The sequence below is a fragment of the Schistocerca serialis genome, chromosome 3, assembly GCF_023864345.2.
Source record: "Schistocerca serialis cubense isolate TAMUIC-IGC-003099 chromosome 3, iqSchSeri2.2, whole genome shotgun sequence".
NCBI lineage: Eukaryota > Metazoa > Arthropoda > Insecta > Orthoptera > Acrididae > Schistocerca > Schistocerca serialis.
This window is the reverse complement of record NC_064640.1, coordinates 2288109-2309273: the sequence shown is the minus strand read 5'-3', so window position 1 is coordinate 2309273 and position 21165 is coordinate 2288109. Positions and strand designations below refer to the sequence as shown.

Sequence of the window (21165 nt, the reverse complement as noted above, 5' to 3'; positions counted from 1 at the left end):
CTGTGGTGGCAGCTTGAGCTAGCAGCTGTAAGCAAGAGATGTGCTTTTGACTGGTCGGTTGTGAGCAGGAAGTGTTAAGTAGTGGATGTGTGGCTGTAGCGAGTCGACTTTGTTGTTTCACAAATCACAGTGGCGCGACAAGCAGTGATTTGATTACGTGTTTTACTTGTTACTACAGCCATGGAGACATTTGAGTCAATGAAAAATACTTATGGCAATAATTGTTTAAGTTGTGCACGAGTGTTTGAGTGGCTTAAACATTTTAAAGGAAGATAGGTGTCACTCAAGAATAAAGGGAGCTCAGGGTGTCCCACCTCAAATTCATCTGACTGAAATATTGAGAAATTCATGATCTTTTGCAAACTGACCATCATCTCTCATGCAGAGCTATCACTGAAGAACCGAACATCTCTAAATCATATGCTCAACACATTCTGCACAATGTTTTGAAGAAGAGAAAAGTCTGTGCAAAGTTTGTCCCACACAGCTTGTCTCCTAAACAAAAAGGCCGATACATGGGAGCTTGCCACATATTGATTGAAATGCAAAACATGGACAATTTTGTTGTGGAAAAAAATCATCGCAATTGATGAGACTTGAGGTTATCAATACAAACCTACCACAAAGAATAAAGTGCAGAATGTGCCTTTGATGGATTGCCAAGACCAAAGAAGGTGGGAATGACAGAATAAAAAGTGAAGACAATGCTCATTGTCTTTTTTGGTTTTCATGGCATTATCCACAGGGAGTTTTTCCACTGGCACCACTGAAAATTCCCAGTATTATTTGGTATCGGGAATCTGTTGTGCAACAGTGGAAGGGAGGGGTTTCTTTGTACTGCATGAGACAATACATCCAATCACATGGCTGCAGTTGTAGTGCAGTTCCTAATGAAAAAACAAGTGCTAGTCTCAATCATGCTTCATACATGGCTGGTTTGGCACTGAGTGACTTTTCTTATGCCCAAAAATAAAATTAACATGAAGGTTGAACACTTTGATAACATAATCCATATTCAGGCCAACATGGCGTGCAAGTTTAACATCATCCTGAAGGATGGCTTTCCTGACAGCTTCACATGGTTGTATGAACATACTGTGTGTTGTACTATTGTGTGGGGAGGCTATGTAGAATACCTACAGCATTAAAACAACAATCTTAAATTTTCTCTGATTTTTTATTAATCCAGTCTCACAACTTATTGGACTGCTGCTGTACACCTAACATCTTTAAAGGAAGTTTCTCTCCCAGTTTGTCTCAATCTGCCACATTACTCAGTATGATTTTCAGGATAAATATGTGAGAGCTATGCTCTCAAACCATATTTAAATAAAAATTTATTATTTCATTTAAATTTGTCTTTTGTATTCCATGAAGTGGATTACTTCGTAACTATAGTCATTGCTTTGTGACTTAAATTTGTCATATTTGGAATTTCATGCTGTATCCATGAATCCATGGAAGCAGCTAGTGGTTCCCACAGAACATAAATGAAATGAGATTGAAAACTGGGTTGAGCCAGGAGGGGTGCTTGGATAGCCTAATGATTCAGCAGCTACTTGTGAAAAGTAGGACCTTCAAATTCTTGTTCTGCTCATGGCCCAAATTTTCTATTGTCACTTCAGATGAATGTCTGTATAGTTACTATGATATTAATGGTAGTCACAGAATATGTCTGGTTCTGTGTTTAATATATATAAATAGTTTGTGCTATTGTTGGCACATTTCAAAAGTTTCTATAGTGAGTTACAATTTCACTTGTGAATTAAACCTATAAACAAATTTGAAAGCATTCTCACAAGAAAGTGAAATAAAGAAGCAGAACTTTAATATTTTTATGCAAATATTCTCAAACTATATCAGTTATGTCCAAATGAAACTAAATAACACCTCTAACTATGTATACCACAGAGGTATATTATCATGTATGTTTCAAGATGGTATTATGCTTGCAAGTCTTAGCCACTCTTTTCTCCAGGCACCAGCCAAATAGTTATTCCAGACATTAGTTCTTTTGTTTATTTTTTTTATCAGTGTTAGAAATACATATGAAATATTACTTTAATGTTTCAGGGATTTGGTGGAAAATTTGGACTCCAGACAGACCGAGTTGATAAATCAGCACATGATTTCAATGCAAAACCAGAAAAAGTAGGAACAAATTATGAAAAAGTGAAACCAGATGTTGGTGAGTCATTTATTATTATTATTATTATTATTATTATTATTATTATTATTAAGCATTAGTGCTGTACTTTATCACACTTTAGTTGTACTTCAGTACTTTGGTTTTACTTCAGACTACACCTGTAAGACATGCAGGTTTTGTTTTAGAAGTGTACTGCTCTTCCATCTTATGTAAACATTGGAGAATAGTGACTAAATCTTGCATGGTATTAGAGTGACATGCAGCTGTGTGGATGGGTGGTGAAGAGATGCACACTCGCAAGTGGGAGTTTTCTTATTGATGCACCAGCCACTTGCATCATTCTATTGATTCTATCTGTTGTGGGTGCTTCAGCATATTTGTTGAATATTTTGTGTTGATTTTCTTGTTAGTACACATATTGTACCAACTGGTTCAGCATTATGGTTTTACTTATGGATGTGATAGAGGAAACATTACAAATAACACATGCGTAAGCAAGGCAGTTATAGTTACCTTAAGTCAGTTACTCAGGAGAATGTCAGGAATGAAACTGAATGTGCCCAAGTGCTGGCAGTTGCCAGGAGAAACAGTTGGGGAATGTGTTGTGACAAAGAGCAAACAGGGACCACCACAAAGTATTCTTTCTCTCTATACAAAATGCATCACTCACTTCAAGCCAGTCTGTCTGATGCTGTTAAAGAAGGGCTATGTGCAAGTCATGTGGTTACAGCTTACTTAAAAATCTGTAAGTGTCAGCTTACAGTGTAGTACATCATGTTGACTTAATGATTATAAATCATTGTTGGCTATCTCTCTACATATTCGTGGAGGTATGTACCATCTATGCAACTAAATGAAGGCAGTTTGTCTATAGCCATTTGCAATTTGCTTCTTTTATTTGGGAAGAATCATCAGTGGCCTGAAATACATGTTTCCTTTTATACATACAATAAACATATTATGTGGTAGACTTCCTTCCTAATCCTTCCCTAGTCTGATGGGACTAGTGACCTCGCTGTTTGGTCTCCCCCCCCCCCCCCCCCCCCCAACACTCAAATCAACCAACAGAATAAAAGGATTGTGCCACAAGGAAGCCTGTGAACTTAGATTTGAAAAATCAGGAATTTGTCATTTAAAATTTTCAGTTCTACTGCAACCTTATCAAAAACAAAACATGCAAAATACAGCATTTTTTTAAATAAGTCCTTTTTATTAACTGCATATCCTGCGATTGGGTGTATGTACAGGTATCTTCTTCTTCATAACATGCAGTCTTCCAGCAGCAGAGGTTGGTTATACACATAGCTAGCTCTGATACTGACAGTGCAGAATGGAAAGCTTCTTGTAATGTGCAACTATGTCATCTTTTGAGCGTCTTTCGGCCATGAGTTTTTCTTTCTTATGATGGACCTTTTGCCATTTATGTTCCCTTCAGTAATAAGTTGTAATAATCGATCTCTCTTGCCTCTCATTATATGTCCCAATCATTGTCTCTTTCTTTGTTTTATTATATGTTGCAGTTTTACTTTTTTGCCCAATGAAGAACATGCAAGAGGCAATAATACAAATAAATTTCAAAAATCTCAAATCATTTTTCAGTGTTCAGATCAATGGTCCAACTTTCATGCCCGTAAAGGAAAATAGATAATATGAACACTGAATCATTTTTGTTCTTTGTGTAGACTAAAGTCTGGTCTCATGAAGAATTTTCTCACATCGACAAATTGTTTTCTGGCATATCAGAGTTAAATTACGGAAATAAGGAAGTCTTGAAATGAAGTAAGACACTGATCATGGTGCACCTAAACAATGAAAGAATTCCTAGATGACACTTTATTTATCAACATCAGCTATACATTAACCATTTTGACAGACTCATCATCAGATTGCAGAAGAAAGAAGTAAGACGTACTGAATATTGTCAAATTTTATAAAATGTACAAGCTAGGCAGCTGGAACTTTTGTTGCTGCATGTTTTATAGATATGCTGCACATTTCTATATTTTAATTTGAAACTTTCATTCTTTTGTGAATGTGAATAGAAAAAAGACCCAGCAGTCTGCATTCATTGATGAATTCTAAACAAAGTTAAAAGACATACATTTATTTTATGTGACAGATTCATCCAAGTTAACAAAGTCTGGAGACACACATGTAGCATTTGAGTTAAGAAAGATAGTAATATAATTTATTCCATTCTGCAGCTCCCAGACAGTATGTTATCCCATTCAGTCATGGGTAAGTTGTTAGGATTGTTAGTTCAGGAGTCAAATAAGAAAGCTTTTCATAAAATTTTTACTGTTTCTAAAGTACCTACCACTGATAGAAAATTCGGTTGTGTGAATACACATACCTCATTTCTGTATTTGCAGGTTGATGGTCTTCTGTTGATAATAATTCTTGAAACACAGTCACATTAATATTTGTAATTATGTAGAATTTTTGTTTACGTCCAGAAAATTCTTTGCAGTTTGTTGACTGTAACAACATATTGGATTAATCACTTCAAAAGAATATTGCTTACCTGATAAAGTTAATAATCAATAAAACTTCTTTAGAAGCATTTTATTTGCTATTTATTCTGCACTGTGCAGGATCTCTCAGGCCATCCAACATACGTGAGAAGTTCGAAAACATGGCGAAAACTGAAGAACCAAAGCAAAATATTGAAGCAGAGCCCCGGAGTCCTAGTAACCAAATAGTGAAAACTGAAGACCATATTAGAAGAGAAGCAGAGATTTTGAAAACACAGGTGAGAAATTGTGCAGAATTGAATATTGAACATTACTTTTTGGATACCTAATAATTCATTTGTATCTGTATTGTGCCAGTTGTGGACACACTATGTCTGATTGCATTTTGGCAGGTGGACAAGGGTGGGGTGAGTAAGGAGGGGGGGAGAGGTGGGGACAGGGAGAGAGGTTGTTGTTGTGGTGTAACAAGCTAGCTACGCCACACTACGAAGGGAGCCGAAAGGCACGCGTACACACACGCCGACTGGCGTCAAGTCTGGAGCAGGATACGTTATGACTGCTATAAAGAAAATACGTAGCTTTGGAATATATTTAACTTTTAATCACTCCTTGTGATACATTCTCTTGATAATACAAATAAGACTATCTTCAGATACGGTTAATGGCGCCTTGCTAGGTCGTAGCCATGGACTTAGCTGAAGGCTATTCTAACTGTCTCTCGGCAAATGAGAGAAAGGCTTCGTCAGTATAGTCGCTAGCAAAGTCGTCATACAACTGGGACGAGAGCTAGTCCGTATCTCGAGACCTGCCTTGTGGTGGCGCTCGGTCTGCGATCACACAGTGGCGACACGCGGGTCCGACATGTACTAAATGGACCGCGGCCGATTTAAGCTACCACCTAGCAAGTGTGGTGTCTGGCGGTGACACCACATTCCTCCCCCGCAAATCGGCGAACGGTCGTGTTATAAGGCTTCCGCCCGCCGTGGGGAGGACCCCATGTTGACGTATGCGATGAGGTGGGGAGCCTAAAAACAGGCGAGGCTGTGCCACCCGCACCCGGCCATTCGGTCCGAGGGGAGCTAGGAAACGCCTGAAAACCTAGTACAGGGTGCACGTCAACATGCGGTGTGTGTGCCCGTAAAGAGACAGGAGGGGCCGAAGGGTCGACCTCCATTGCGTCGGGGTACCCGACGCGCGATGACGTCATGTGGTCCGGAGCGGGCAAGAGTTCCATGGCGGAGGACAGCTGGTCCCGGGAAGTGATCGGCGGCGCGTGACCCAGGGAGGCGCGTGGCGGCTGCAGCGAAGCGTCAAATGCGGGCGGCGCCAGCGGGAGAACAGGCGGCGGCTGCGGCGGCGCGTCGCCATGGGGCAAAATGGAAGGCATCGTCGGTAACACCTGGGGATGAGGCGAGCCAGTAGATGGGTCCCCAGGGCGCTGACCGGACGGCACCGTCGCTGAAAGCAGACGGGGAGCGGCAGAACCCGTGCGACGACAGAGGCGCAGCTGATTGAGATGCCGACGCACCTCACCAGAGGCCCCCAAAACCAAATACATCGCGCGGCCGAGGCAGCGAAGAATGCGCCCTGCGAGCCAACGCCGTGAACCTCGATAGTTGCGATAGAATACAACGTCGCCTGGAGCAAAAGCAGGAGTCCGCCGCTGCACAGGAACCTGATGCGGCGGATGCAGCAAAGACATCAAGGTTCGATGAGGACGACTGTGGAGCAACTCAGCCGGCGAGCGACCATCTCGGGGCTAAGAGCGATACGAAGACAAAAAGAGCAACAACGCGTCCTCCCGAGAATGCGATTCTTTCAACTTCAACATCTGTGACTTGAAAGTCCGGACCAATCATTCAGCGGCACCGTTTGACTGAGGCGAAAACAGCGCGGATGTCAGATGTTGAATACCATTGGCCTGGCAGAATGACTGAAATTCTGCGGACATGAATTGTGGGTCATTGTCGGAAACAATAGTCTGCGGAAGACCTTCAATGCAAAAGATAGCAGACAACGCTTGGATGGTGGCAGAGGACGTCGTGGAAGACATCCGGACAACAAAAGGAAAATTACTGAAAGCATCTACCAGAACCAACCATCGAGCATTCCAGAATGGACCAGCAAAATCTATGTGCAAGCGTTGCCAAGGGGAAATGGCTTTTGGCCATGCAAAGACTTTCCGCGGCGGTGCGGATTGTTGTTCGGCACACGCCATGCAAGAAGAACACATATTCGTAATCGCAGCATCGATTCCGAACCAAGTACAGTGCTGACGAGCAAGTTGTTTCGTTCGCACTATACCCCAATGTCCTTGGTGTAGAAGCCGTAAAACAGAGGACTGTAACGAACGTGGGACCACGACTCTGGACTGATCATTATCAGAACGCAACAACAAAACACCACGTCGCACAAAAAGTCTCTCCTTGTGAGCAAAAAATCGGCGAACCAACGGATCCTTGATCCGAGACTTTGACAAAGGCCATTGCGTAGCAACAAAACGCAAAACGGTAGCAAGGACAGGGTCAGCAGCTGTGGCTGTAGCTACACGACGAAAATCAATCGGAAACGATTCGACCACTTCACTGGTTTCCGAATCAACGAACATGCAAGCAAGTTCGGAGGAATCGAATGCTTTATCCTCAGCAACAGGCAAACGGGACAACGCATCGGCGTTTCCGTGCTTAGCAGTGGACCGATACAAGATATCGTAGCGGTACTGCGAGAGGAAAATAGACCAGCGAATGAATTTCTGCGCTGTACGCGGAGGCACAGGCTTGTGCGGATGAAAAAGCGACGTCAAAGGTTTGTGGTCTGTGATGATAGTAAAGTGACGACCATACAAGAAATCATGGAACATAGTAACACCAAACACGAGAGCCAAAGCTTCTTTCTCTATCTGTGAATAATTTCTTTGCGCAGATGAGAGCAATTTGGACGCAAAGGCAATAGGGCGATCATGCGACCCATCTTTGTGCGCAAGCACAGCACCGATCCCGAAATCCGTTGCATCTACCATCAACAAAAGGGGTTTCTGGGGATCGAATGGCGTAAGGCAAGTATTAGAAAGCAACGCCGATTTCAACTGGCGAAAGGCGCGTTCCCATGCCGTCGTCCAGACGAACGGAACACCTGTGCGGCGTAAGCGATGAAGCGGAGCTGAAATGGAAGAGGCATTGCGCACATTCACTCACACCTTGTGATGCTAAATCGTGTAATGTTCCTGCGACCGCATCATGCAATGCGTGGGGAACATTGCGCCCTCTGAAAAATTGCGGTTGCGCGTTGACTTTCAGTGCCAAATGTGCTTCATAGTTCGTAGCGCAACCAAGGCCCGGTGCAAAATTGTCTGCAAATTCTTCACACAGACGAGAAACACTGTCTGAAGGCACAGTCTGATTCACTGATAGGACCTGATTTACTATAGACATGTTAAACAATTGAAATAAATCTAAACCAAACAAGTTCACTGCAGTAGAAGAACGAAGAACGTAAAATGACACAAGTTTTGTTTGTCCCTTGTATGTCGCAAGAAGAGTGCACTGTCCTAACACAGGGATAAGCTGTCCTGAATAACTTTTTAACTGAACATTTGCGGCACGCAACGGAGGTTTGCCCAGTTGTTTGTACGTGTCGTAATTGAGCAGTGAAACTGCAGCTTCGGTATCGAGCTGGAATGGTATGACCTTGCCATGAAAGTCCAAATCTACGAAAAGTTTATTGTCCTGCTGACGACAAGAGCGACTGTTTTGTGCAATTTGAACAGACACTGGTACAGAATCACTTGCTAATTGATGTGATTTCCGGCGACGTCGACGCACACTTTTTGTGGGACGAACACAGTCACTGTTAGAGAAAGTGGCACTGGACGAAGTGGAATTAACTACATGAATGTCCATGGGTGAAGGTCCACAAGCCTGAGTGTCCTTGGTTCGATTCCGGCGCGAAGCAAAAGGCCTGGAATGGTTGTGATTGTCTGATCTGAGCTTTTTCTGGCAAACACTTTGAACATGTCCTTTCTTATTACAGAAAAAGCAAATAGCTTGGCGTGACGGGCAATTGTCACGCGAATGTCTAGTTGCACACCGCGGGCATGATTTCACTGCATTTGTATGCTGGCGCGGCACACCTGGTTTAAAACGTGGCGGCAGCTGTGCGGACGTGTGCGAGGGCAGTTTACCGGGCCGCTTAGCGCGCCCGGCGGGCCGGTTAATGTTACACACGGCTGGCGAAGTTTCAAATGATTCCTGAGCAAAGTCAAGTGTGTCTCGTCTATCCAATATGTCTATCACATGTTGAAGGAAGGGATTAACTAGTTTCAAAATCTGTTCCCGTATGCGAACATCAGAAACATTCTGTGCTATTGCATCACGCACCATAGTATCGGAATAAGGCAGTCCAAAGTCACATTCAAGTGCACACTCCCTAGTAAGTCCTTGCAGTGTTGCAACCCACTCCCGATTAGTTTGACCGGCCGTACGTTTTTTACGAAAGAAAGTATACCTTTTTGCAACTACATTAACTGTTTCTTTGAAATAGGCGTCCAATGCCGACAAAATTTCTTCGTATGACAGAGTTGCTACGTCGCGTCGGGGAAACAATTTCACTATCACACGGTAGGTGGACACACCTACACACGAAAGCAAAAACGGCTGCCGCTCATTGCCTTGAATTCTGTAGGCGGCGAGATGAAATCCAAACTGGCGGGACCACTCGGTCCACGATTCCACGTCTGGGTCATAGGGCCTAAAAGGGGGTGCAACTGCATGTTGTGGCTGCGGTAGCGATGAAGCGGCGGCGGCCGCATCGGTTTGCAGCGCACGTTGACCCTGGACGAGCTGTCCCAGGGCATCCAATAACGCCTGCGTCTGCTGATTCTGCAAGCGATAAAATTCGGACAGTACATCTGGAGATTGTGGCGAAGCCATGACACAAATAAATCAGAGCAAAGCAAGTAGAAAGAACACGATCCTTTAATCCTCGTCCCCAATCTGTTGTGGCGTAACAAGCTAGCTACGCCACACTGAGAAGGGAGCCGAAAGGCACGCGTACACACACGCCGACTGGCGTCAAGTCTGGAGCAGGATACGTTATGACTGCTATAAAGAAAATACGTAGCTTTGGAATATACTTAACTTTTAATCACTCCTTGTGATACATCTCTCTTGATAATACAAATAAGACTATCTTCAGATACGGTTAATGGCGCCTTGCTAGGTCGTAGCCATGGACTTAGCTGAAGGCTATTCTAACTGTCTCTCGGCAAATGAGAGAAAGGCTTCGTCAGTATAGTCGCTAGCAAAGTCGTCGTACAACTGGGGCGAGAGCTAGTCCGTATCTCGAGACCTGCCTTGTGGTGGCGCTCGGTCTGCGATCACACAGTGGCGACACGCGGGTCCGACATGTACTAAATGGACCGCGGCCGATTTAAGCTACCACCTAGCAAGTGTGGTGTCTGGCGGTGACACCACAGTTGTGAGGCAACAGGTTTGCCGGCTAGAAATGGACGAGGGAGGGGTGTCAGGTGCACAGGCTAGGCATGTGATACACAGGCACTAGAGCTGGTGGGGTGTGGTGGGAAATGAAGGTGATGTGGACATGTACATTGGACAGACATGGCAGGATGGAAGAGGAGGAAGCTGTTGGGTAGAGCATTTAGGGACAGTGGTTTAATGCAGATTAAATCCAGGAGGGTTACAGGAGTGAAGGATGTGTTGCAAGGATAACTCCTATCTGCATAGTTCAGAAAAAGTGGTGGTGAAATGAAGGGTCTAGATGACCCGGGTTGTGGAGCAGCCATTGAACTCGACCACGTCGTGCCACTGGGTGGTCAACTTTGTTCTCGGCCGCGGTTTGGCTGTGGCCATTCATTCTATCGGACAGCCGGTCGCTTGTCACACTGACGATAAAAAGCTGTACAGCGATAGCAGCGGATTTGGTATACGATGTGGCTACTTTCACAGCTGGCTCTACCTCCGATGAGATAGGATTATCCTGTAACAGGACTGGAGTAGAAAGTGCCGGGTGGGTGGATCGGACAGGTGTTTCAATTGGTTCTTTCGCTGTGATATTGTCTATATGGCAAGGGACTGAGAGGGGCATATGGACGGTCCAGGATGTTATGTAGTTTGGGCGATCAACAGAATACCAATTTAGGAGTAGTGAGGCGGATCCTGGATAAGGTGTCCCTCATTTCTGTGCATGATGGTAGTTAATCAGAGCCCAGTTGAAATGTGTGGTTCAGTTGTTCCAGTTTAGGGTGATATTTGGTGACAAGGGGGTCACTCCCTTGGAGCTGATTCTTGAGGGTGGCAGGAGGATTATGGGTGTGTTAGGTGATAGCATGGAAAACCTGTTTGCAGGCTAGTTTAGAGGCTATTATCTGTGTTTTTGGGCCCTCGTGAGACCTCCAGAATTCTGCGCAGGGTAGTTCTCGTCACTGCATATATGCCAACCGGTGTGACAGCTATCAAAATGCATGTACTGTTGGTAGTTAGTGGATTTAGTATGGACAGAGGTGCGGGTGGAGGGGGAAGGCAATGGAGAGGCAGGGAGGAAGGTGGCACGTTGGGTTGAGAAGGACCAGGTGAAGCAGATGGGAGAGAGAGTGTTGAGGTTGTGAAGGAATGAAGATAGGAAGTCTTGACCCTGAATTCAAATCATCAATTAACCTGAAGCAGGCAAGGAGCTTGGGGTTTTGCTAGGCTAGGAAGATTTCCTCTAGATGGCCTTAAAAATGTTGGCATAGGAGGTTGCAATGCAAGTGTCCGTGGCTGTGCCACAGATTTGCAGGAGAAGTAATAACTTGTTAGGGTATAGTTGGTAAGGTTAATGAGGAATGAGTTGTGGGTTTGAAGTCGGAAGGCCATGAGCGTGAGGGGTTTTGGTGTCGAGGAAGGTGGCATCGACAGTGGTGAGTAGGGGTCTAGGAGGTAAAAGGGTGGGGTTAGTGGAAAGTCAGTAGAGCAAGTGATTCGTATCTTTGATATGAGACGCAAGGTTTCAGGCAATTGGTTGAAGGTTTTGGTAGAGTGAAAATTTTTTCAGTAGAAGCGCAATATCCAGCTACAGTGGGTCATCCCGGATTGCTGGATTTGTAGAACTTGGGGAGCATGTAGAAGGTTGGTGTGCAGGGTGTCATTGGTTGAGAAGGGAGTTGGACTCAGGGGAAAGGTTCTGGGATGGCCCTGACATTTTAAGTAGGTATAGGAGGTTATGCTTAATGTTTGGGATAGGATCACTATGACTAAGTTTGTAGGTGGAGGTGTTGGACAGTTGCAGAAGCGTTCTGTTGGGTCTCACTGTGATTGATCACAACAGTGATGGAGACTGTCTGCAGTGGGGATGATTAGGTCAGGATCTATCTTGAATTTGTGTGTGGCTGTCCTTTCTTCTGCTGAAAGGTTAGTGTGTTTAGGGAGGGACCTGGTGAACAATGGTGAGGCCAAGTGGGAGATAAGCAATTCCTGGAAGATGACCAGGGTGTGATTAGGTGGGAGGGAGGGTTCACTGTTGGATGGATATGAACTGGGAGAGGCAAAGTTTTATTTTGGGATTAGGTTAGTAACAAAGAAATGTGTCCACTGCAGGGATCAGGAGGAAGAAAGTAGGTCTTTGACAAGCCCAGTTTGGTTAAACTTGGGTGTGGGGCTGAAGCAGAGGCATTTCAATAGAAGTGAAACTTCTCTAGTATTGAGATTTTTGGGCAGAGGTTAAAAACAGTGTTTCAAGTTTGTTTCAGTTCTGAATTTCATGATGTGTTGGGAGGAAGGTTTGAAGGATGTAGCAAACTGAAAACGTCAGCTAGGCAGAGTCTGGATGCTGTGAGGGATGGACAAGGGGGTCCACTGTGGGTAGGATAGGTTTTGGTGAGTATTTATGCTCCAAGGTGGGAGTAGGACATCAACAGGTTGGACAATATATGGAGGTAGCCTTAGTGCTCTTCCAGGTGTTGGAGGCAAAGGGTTTCAATTTTGGAGATACGGTGTACGTAGTTCGAATTGCGCAGTAATGTAAACATCGCACTTGTGGGAAAGAAAGTCAGGTCATTTGTTTTTACTCTATTCAATATGTACATTATTGAAACAACAATATGTGGTCAGAGAAAGGAAAGAAATGTTGATTACTGAATATATATAACAGAGGAAATGTTAAAAAATGTCCAGTTGATGGACTACGAAAAGTGTGGGAAACCACCACTCGGTGGAACACCTCTTCATTTTAGAGCACATTGTGCAAAGTTTGCACGAAATACGAGGTACGAAATGAAATGACATGGGGATATACAGAGTTTAAAGTGCCATGACATCTACCACACTGCTTTCGAAATTAACGTCTCGTGCAGGGCTATTAATTTTTAGAACTGTATATATTTTCCTTTTGGAAATTCGTTCAAGGGGAGCATTTCTTCTTGTAATTACATTTTTTTACTGTCAATATTTACATTTAGGTATCATGTTATTACATTCCTTCTGAAGATGCCCATAAAGATTATAAGTTCTATTAGAGTATTGATTATTTCTAAAAATTTATGTTTATATTCGGATGTATTGCTTGAAATATTGTATTACAAATATACAAATAAAAAAAGAAATAAGAATTAAACTAATGTTAATGTCTGCAAGAGTAGTATCAGTGACATAAATGGGCTCGGGACTACACAACAGGTATCTGCATGTCGGTTTGTACTGCAATTGTCTCACGCATCCTCTGGCCCGCATCACCTCCAGTTGCTTGGGTGCAGATTTCATTAAACTGAATGGTACAGCAAGGGGTTAAGGAACAGTATCTGCACTGTGTTTTAGCTAGGAAAGGGACATGTTTCTGAACTTATGCAGATAGATGGAGCAGGGGTGTGTTTGGGTTGAGATGGTGCTAGGAAAACTTGAAACGACACAGGAAGTGGACAAATGAAAACATTATGTGGCTGTAAGGGGGACTGAATAACAGAGCCTGAGTTTGGAGAGTGAAAAGGATGGAAGAAATTGTGCTAAGACCAATAGGATGGTTCTGAGATGTGAGGGTATTTGATCCTGCGTAAGTTATTGTCATTCACTGGAAAGAAAAGGAGAAGTAGGTGGATTCGGACAGATGAAATGTAGTTACTTGTTGCTAGGCTAGTGTTTTAACTGTGATACAGTTTGTAAAATAACGTGTGTCACAGTCAAAATGGTCATAACTGGTGCTACTGAATGTTAAAAAAGGCACACGTGATCCCACTGGTTGGTGCCAGTTAAGATTGTGGGTGATAAAGGCAAGAGGGAAAGATGTGGATGGATAGTACAAGAGAGACAAAGTAGATGTAAATCATGAGACAGTAACTAAGGACAGACAACACAGGGTTTACAATGGAAGAGAACCACTAGGTGGTATAAATGTAGTAAGGAGGAGTCTGGCAGAATGTAAATCTTTAGGAGCAAGGGAGACCACTCACCAAATAGCAGCAGCCTTGAGTCATCGTCAGGCACACACTAAAAAGAAGGAGAATTGCTAGCTTTCAGAATAAATCCTTTGTCGAGCTAGAGAACAAATATACATGTATTTTGGCGGATGGAGAAGGATTTTTTTTTTGGGGGGGGGGGGGGCGGTAGGGGTCAGGGACAGAGGTTGCAGGGGGGGGGGGGGGCGGCTTGCTAGAAATCCAGGATGGAGGGGTGGCAGGTGCAAGAGTCAGACACGTGATACACATGTACCGGGGCTGGTGGGGTGCAGCGCACAATGGAGGTGATGTGGAGATATGGATTGAGCAGTGTTGAAGGGACAGGCGAAGGGGAAACGTTTGGGTGGTGGGTGAGGGGCAATGGGTTAACAACAATTGAGGCCAGAAGGGTTGTGGGAGTGAAGGATGTGTTGCAAGGATAACTCCCATTTGCGTAGTTCAGAAAAACTGTCGGTGGGTGGAAGTATCCAGATGGACAAGCCTGTGAAGCAGTCATTGAACTTGAGCACATTGTGCTCAGCTGCAAGATGTGCCAATCGGTGGTCAACTTTGTTCTCGGCAACAGTCGGCAGTGGCCGTTTATTCTGGTGGTGGTGGTTGGTTGGTTGTCACACCGACGTAGAAAGCTGTGCAGTGATTGCAGCAGAGCTGATCTATGACATGGCTGTTTTCTCAGATGGCCCTGCCTCTAGTGGGATACGATATGTCTGTAACAGGACTGGAGTAAGAAATGCTGGGTAGGTGGACTTGGCAGGTCTTGCACCTGGGTCTTCCACGGGGAAATAATCCCTGTGGGAAGGTGTCGGTAGTGAGAGTGGCTTAGGGTTGGACCGAGATGTTGTGTAGGTTGAATGGACAATGGAATACCACTTTAGGAATGAAGGGAATGATTTTAGGTAGTACGTCCCTCATTTCTGGACATGATAATAGACAATCAAAGGCCTGGTGAAGTATATGATTCAGTTTTTCCAGTCTAGCGTGATATTGGGTGATGAGGGGGTGACTCATTTGTAACAGAGTCTTTAGGATGGTGGGAGGATTAGGGGATGTGAAGATATGGCAAGGGAGATCGTTTTGTGTGTCTGTGAAAACCCTCAACATGAATAACAGGTGCACCCATTTGATATGAAGGGAGTGCAGTTTAGATTATGAAATATTATCCGACATCATTATATAAAATATTCTTTTATCTTGGCTGAAGCTGTGAAAACACCTGTGTTCATCATCTGTGGCATCAAAAAATTTTTGGACAAATATCTGTGGATAATGTATGAGCAAATATTTTTTGGATTAATGTGGTTGATTTTATGTAATGTTGTTACATGTTAGTGGTAACAACTGTATGCAGTTTTTGCAGGACACATTGTTTCAAGGTTAATGTTTTTGCTCAAGCACATACTAACAGCATCACTATACACAAGACTGGACTAAATATCTAGGTGCCCGAAACAGACAGTGATATGGCAATCTGTTGGAGCAGAGGGCTGAAATTTTTTGAATATTATTGTAATTATGGATCAAGTGAAATTTTAGTGTTATTTCACTCAGAAATTTACTTTGTAAGTTTTTTATCAATAAGTGTACTTTTAATGTATGTAAATATCAAAGGGATATGTATTAAATTAAAGCTGTTTATATTTCATCAGCTGGTGACTCCCTCAGTACATCACGGACAAGAAGAAGAAGAAATTGCAGAACCACCTGACAAAGTGAGCCCACCTACACCAACAGTCATGACTACACAGAACCCACTAATTTCAGAGCCAGCAGTCACAAACCAGAGCACAGTTGCTGATGAACAGCTGCTACCACCTACAATAGAAGATAATCTGCAATCAGAAAATACTGCATTATATGAAGTAGAAGATACTGGCTATACTGCAGTAGCATTGTATGACTATCAAGCAGGTATTTAAATATGTATATATACAAATATTTTTAATTTGTTACTGTGTCTACAAAAGTATCAAGACGGAACACAGCAAACAAGATCAGTGTGATTGCTTTCATGTTATATCACCCATTTGACACTTCCCAAATACCTAGGACTGCATGATTTATCAGCAGATGATGCATGCAGAGCACAAGGTGTCTTTTGTAGTTGTAGGTGGTTATTTTATCAGTACCTGTGGTTTTCAAGTGTCCACTGAGATCTTTTGACATTGCACCCAGTGTGCCATGAATAACTGGGACCAGTTTTTCTCCATAGTTGTGATGTCCAATACACTGTATTTTAGTTTTTGTTAAGTCCGAAGTCCCACAGTAGTCTATTATTGTTATTCTCTCTTCCTTCTTTCTTTGTTATGACCAGTTAAAGAGTGCATTTGACCTTGTTAGCTTAGTCTGACAGATTCTGTTTCTTCTCCTCTTCCCAAAATCTCTTCGTGGATTTGGTGGATTGTTTCTTGCATTCCTTTGGTCGTGATTTTCCACATTCTCTGAGGGTATCTTCTGTGGCATTCCTGTCTTGCTTAAGTTCTTGTAACTAAGTGATTTTTACCTTCTTTTAACTTAATATATTAAGTAGTTTTTTTATTCTAGTGTTGTCTGATCTGGAAATGTGGCCTTAAAACTTCAAGTGTCATCTATGTATTGTATCAGCGAACTGTTCTACTGCTCTTTATTGGTCTGTAGTTTTTCTTATAATCCATATGTTATTTTTATTAATGGGACCATACATTTTCATAAGAATATTTCTCTCTACCTTTGACATTTCATCAATTTTTGAATGACCAAGAGATGTAGTTTCTGAGGTATGTAATGCTTAAGGCATGACGTCTATCTTGTAATGCAGACGTTCCACAGTACCAGACATTACTTATTTATTGTAGTGACTCCATGTTATTCTGTACATTTTCTGGAGTTTGGTGGCTCTTTGTAAATTGACTTTACTGTCTCATCAAAGACATACCATGATTTGACCAAGATATTTAAAAGAGGACACACATGAAATTATTCCATATTTCATTTGTAGTGGGAATCATCAGACATTTTTATGTAAATTTTCCTTCAAATGAGTTTTTATGTAAATTTTCCTTCAAATAAGTCTTCTCATATGATATTTGGAGGTCTGTCTTTGCTTCTGTTTTGTGTAACTTCTCTATGGCCTATATTGTTTCCTTGGTAATCATAGTGAAGTTAGCTAGATTGTCAGCAACAACTAGGACCTTCTCTTTGATTCTCTGACCCAAGGTCCTCATGTTGATACCCTTGATTTCTTTCCCCCATTCTCTAATAACTTTGTCTCATACAATGTTAAAAAGAAGCTGGGAGATGCCATCTGCTTGTTGAACTCCTGTATCTACTTGTGAGAGTATGGCAGATTAATTCTCTTGCTTTCCTGTACACTCTGAGCTCTTCTGAAGTGTCAAAAACAGTTTGTCTATCAACACAGTCATATGCCTTCTTAAAGCCCACAAATGTGACATATGTGTTGGCAGTTCGATGTGTCCTTAGTGTTGTCTTTGGACACCAAATCTGCTCAGTTCATGATCTATCTTTTCTGAAGCCTGCTTTATACTGAGCAATCAAATGATCTGTTTGCTGTTCTACTATGTTTAAGAGAGCTTTGGATAGAACCTTGTCTGTAACTGACAGAGTCTCTGGAGTTGTTGGGGTCTGCCCTACCACCTTTTTATGTAACAGATGTAAATAACTGTTATAACTTCAAGTTGAACAAATATATTTCAAGGAAGACGCAATACATGAAAGTCACAGATCAAGTAAACAGAGTAAGACATCTTCAACTTTTGTGGTCCTGTCCTCCTCAGTTGCGCACAATACTACGGTATATTGATAATTTTCACTTATGGACCGTCTGACAGCAACTGAATAAAACACAATTTTAGTGCCATACGCGTTTCGCCTTTATTTTCTGCAAGGCATCATCAGTGGCAGGTTGCGTAGGCAGTTTCTTACATATTACGCTCCTGTTGCATTTTTGGTGGTGTTCTTCTTTCTATGAGCGCCAATTTGCTGTTTTTTCCACATTCCACAGCACTATTCAGTATAAAGCAGGCTTCAGAAAAGATAGATCATGAACTGAGCAGATTTGGTGTCCAAAGACAACACTAAGGACACATCGAACTGTCAACACATATGTCACATTTGTGGGCTTTAAGAAGGCATATGACTGTGTTGATAGACAAACTGAACGCATTAAAACAAGCGTTCAGTGAATAGTGCTGTGGAATGTGGAAAAAACAGCAAATTGACGCTCATAGAAAGAACAACAACACCAAAAACGCAACAGGAGCGTAATATGTAAGAAACTGCCTACACAACCTGCCACTGATGATGCCTTCCAGAAAATAAAGGCGAAAATTACCAATATACCAGAGTAAGATGTGTTTACACTTTAACAGTCAAATCATAACTGAGTCTGAGTCTAGCGGCCGCTGGCTGGCTGGCCGCTTAGGCGGTGCTGCTGCTGCTGCTGCATGGCTGGCAGACAGCGCCGCATGTAGAGGACACGCGTAACTGCGCGGCGGCACTTTGAAAGATCGGCGAGCCACAACAATAACTTTCTTCAGGCCTATGGAATCATTTGTTTTCCATTTTTCAATTAAGAGTACATAAATTCTTCTTATGAGGTCATCTCCTCCTATTTTTAACATTTCTGCAAATATGCCATCCTCTCGTGCCACTTTGTTATTTTTAAGTGCTTTAATTCTCTCTTACTTCTTGAATTTTTTGGGGGTGGGAGTCTAGGTTTGGTACAGGCGTCTGAAAATGCAACCTTTCCACTGGTGGATCACAGTTCAGTAAATTTTGAAAATAACCAGCTGGTATCATGCAGTTCCCTTTATTTTTTATCCCTAGTTTTCCATTAATTACGCAGAAACACAATTTTGGAGGGTTTATACCCAGATAAATCCTCATGGCATGTCTTGTAGAAATTTCATGCATTGTTTTTCTGGATATCCTGCTCTATTTCTATAAGCTTGCTTTTGTTCCAGGAACATTTTTGTGCAGTGAATTGTTTTTGATGTTGATTTTTATATCTTCAGGAAGGACTCCCCCCCTTTCAACTGTTTGATTCCATTCCAGTGATCCAATGCTTTGATTCACCTATTGACAGCTTCATTGCTTGTCATTCATGTTCATGTTTCCTGGGTGGTGGTCTCAATTTCATGGTTGATGTTTGTAATGTTTTGTGGAGATCCGGCCACACCTTGAGGTCTTCGTTTTGCATGTCATGAGTGGAAGCTTCGGTGTTCATCAGGCAGTTTGTATTAAGCTTTGGAAATCATTCACTTTAGGTCTGGATCTGTTTGGTAGGAACATGATTTTGATTTGTGTTAAATAGTTACCTGAATCAGTGACTTCCTTCTGTACTTAGACATTATGAAACTCATGCATGTTGTTGTGGTCTGATGTCCAAAGACTGGTTGATGCAGCTCTCTGTGTCACTCTGTCCCATACAAGTCTCTTCATGTCCTAATAACTACTGCAACCTACATCCTTTCGAATCTGCTTACTGTATTCATCTCCCTCTACAATTTTTACCTCCCACACTTCCCCCAATACTAAATTGGTGATCCTTGGTGCCTTAGAATATGTGTTATCAACTGATCCTTTCTTTTAGTTGGATGGTGTCCCAAAATCTATTCAGTACCTCCTTATTAATTACATGATCTACCCATTTAACCTTCAGCATTCTTCTGTTGTACCACATTTCAAAAAATTCCATTCTCTTTTTGTCAGAACTGATTATCCTCCAGAAAAATACTGCCAGAAAAGACTTCCTAACACTTGTATATTGTATATTTGATGCTAACAAATTTATGTTCTGCAGAAACACTTTTCTTGCTATTACCAGTCTATATTTTACTGCCCAAATAGCAAAACTCATCTACTACTGTAAGTGGCTCATTTCCTAATCTAATTTCCATAGCTTTGCCTGATTTGATTTGACTGCATTCCAGTACCCTTGTTTTACTTTTGGTAATGTTCATCATATATCCTCCTTTCAGGGTACTGTCAATCCATTCAACTGCTCCTCCAACTCCTTTGCTTTCTCTACAAATTCCAACACTTTTATTTCTACTCCCTGAACTTTAATTCCTCCTCCCATTTTTTTCTTTGGTTTCCTTTACTGTTGGATCAATGTACAGATTGAATAACAGCAATGATAGGCTACAACCCTGTCTTACTCCCTTCTCAACCACTGCTTCCCTTTCATGTCACTCAACTCTCATAACTGCCATCTGGTTTCTGTGCAGGCTGTAAATAGCCTTTCACTCCGTGTATTTAACTCTGCTACATTCAGAATTTCAAAGAATGTATTCCAGTCGACATTATCGAAAGCTTTCTCCAACTCTACAAATGCTATAAACATAGGTTTGCCTTTCCTCAGCCTGTCTTATAAGAGAAGTCATAGGGTCAGTATTGCCTCATGTGTTCCTACATTTCTACGAAATCCAAACTGATCTTCCCCGAGATTGGCTTCTATCAGTTTTTCCATTCTTCTGTAAATAATTTTTTTGCAACCATGACTTATTAAACTGATAGTTTGGTAATATTCTCACATGTTAGAAACAGCTTTCTTTAGAATTGGATTTATTACATTCTTCTTGAAGTCTGAGAGTATTTTGCCTGTCTAATACATATTGAACACCAGATGGAATGGTTTTGTTATGGCTGGCTCTCTCAAGAAGATTAGTAGTTGTGACGGAATGTAATCTAGACCAGGAGCCTTGTTTTGAATTAAGTCTTTCAGTACTCTGTCAAATTCTTCTCACAGTATTATATCTCCCATCTCATCCTCATCTACATCCTCTTACCTTTCTACACTCCTGGAAATGGAAAAAAGAACACATTGACACCGGTGTGTCAGACCCACCATACTTGCTCCGGACACTGCGAGAGGGCTGTACAAGCAATGATCACACGCACGGCACAGCGGACACACCAGGAACCGCGGTGTTGGCCGTCGAATGGCGCTAGCTGCGCAGCATTTGTGCACCGCCTCCGTCATTGTCAGCCAGTTTGCCGTGGCATACGGAGCTCCATCGCAGTCTTTAACACTGGTAGCATGCCGCGACAGCGTGGACGTGAACCGTATGTGCAGTTGACGGACTTTGAGCGAGGGCGTATAGTGG

General features: G+C 42.5%; 1 protein-coding gene across 1 annotated transcript in view; it reads left to right on the top strand.

Moving 5' to 3' along the window:
- LOC126469660 (src substrate cortactin) overlaps positions 1-21165 on the top strand; it is a 160505-nt gene that overhangs the window by 122537 nt on the left and 16803 nt on the right. Inside the window, exons 8-10 of the mRNA XM_050096796.1 lie at positions 2074-2188; positions 4744-4901; positions 15709-15970. Coding sequence (XP_049952753.1) covers positions 2074-2188; positions 4744-4901; positions 15709-15970 — 535 coding nt within the window. The remainder of the gene's footprint in view (positions 1-2073; positions 2189-4743; positions 4902-15708; positions 15971-21165) is intronic.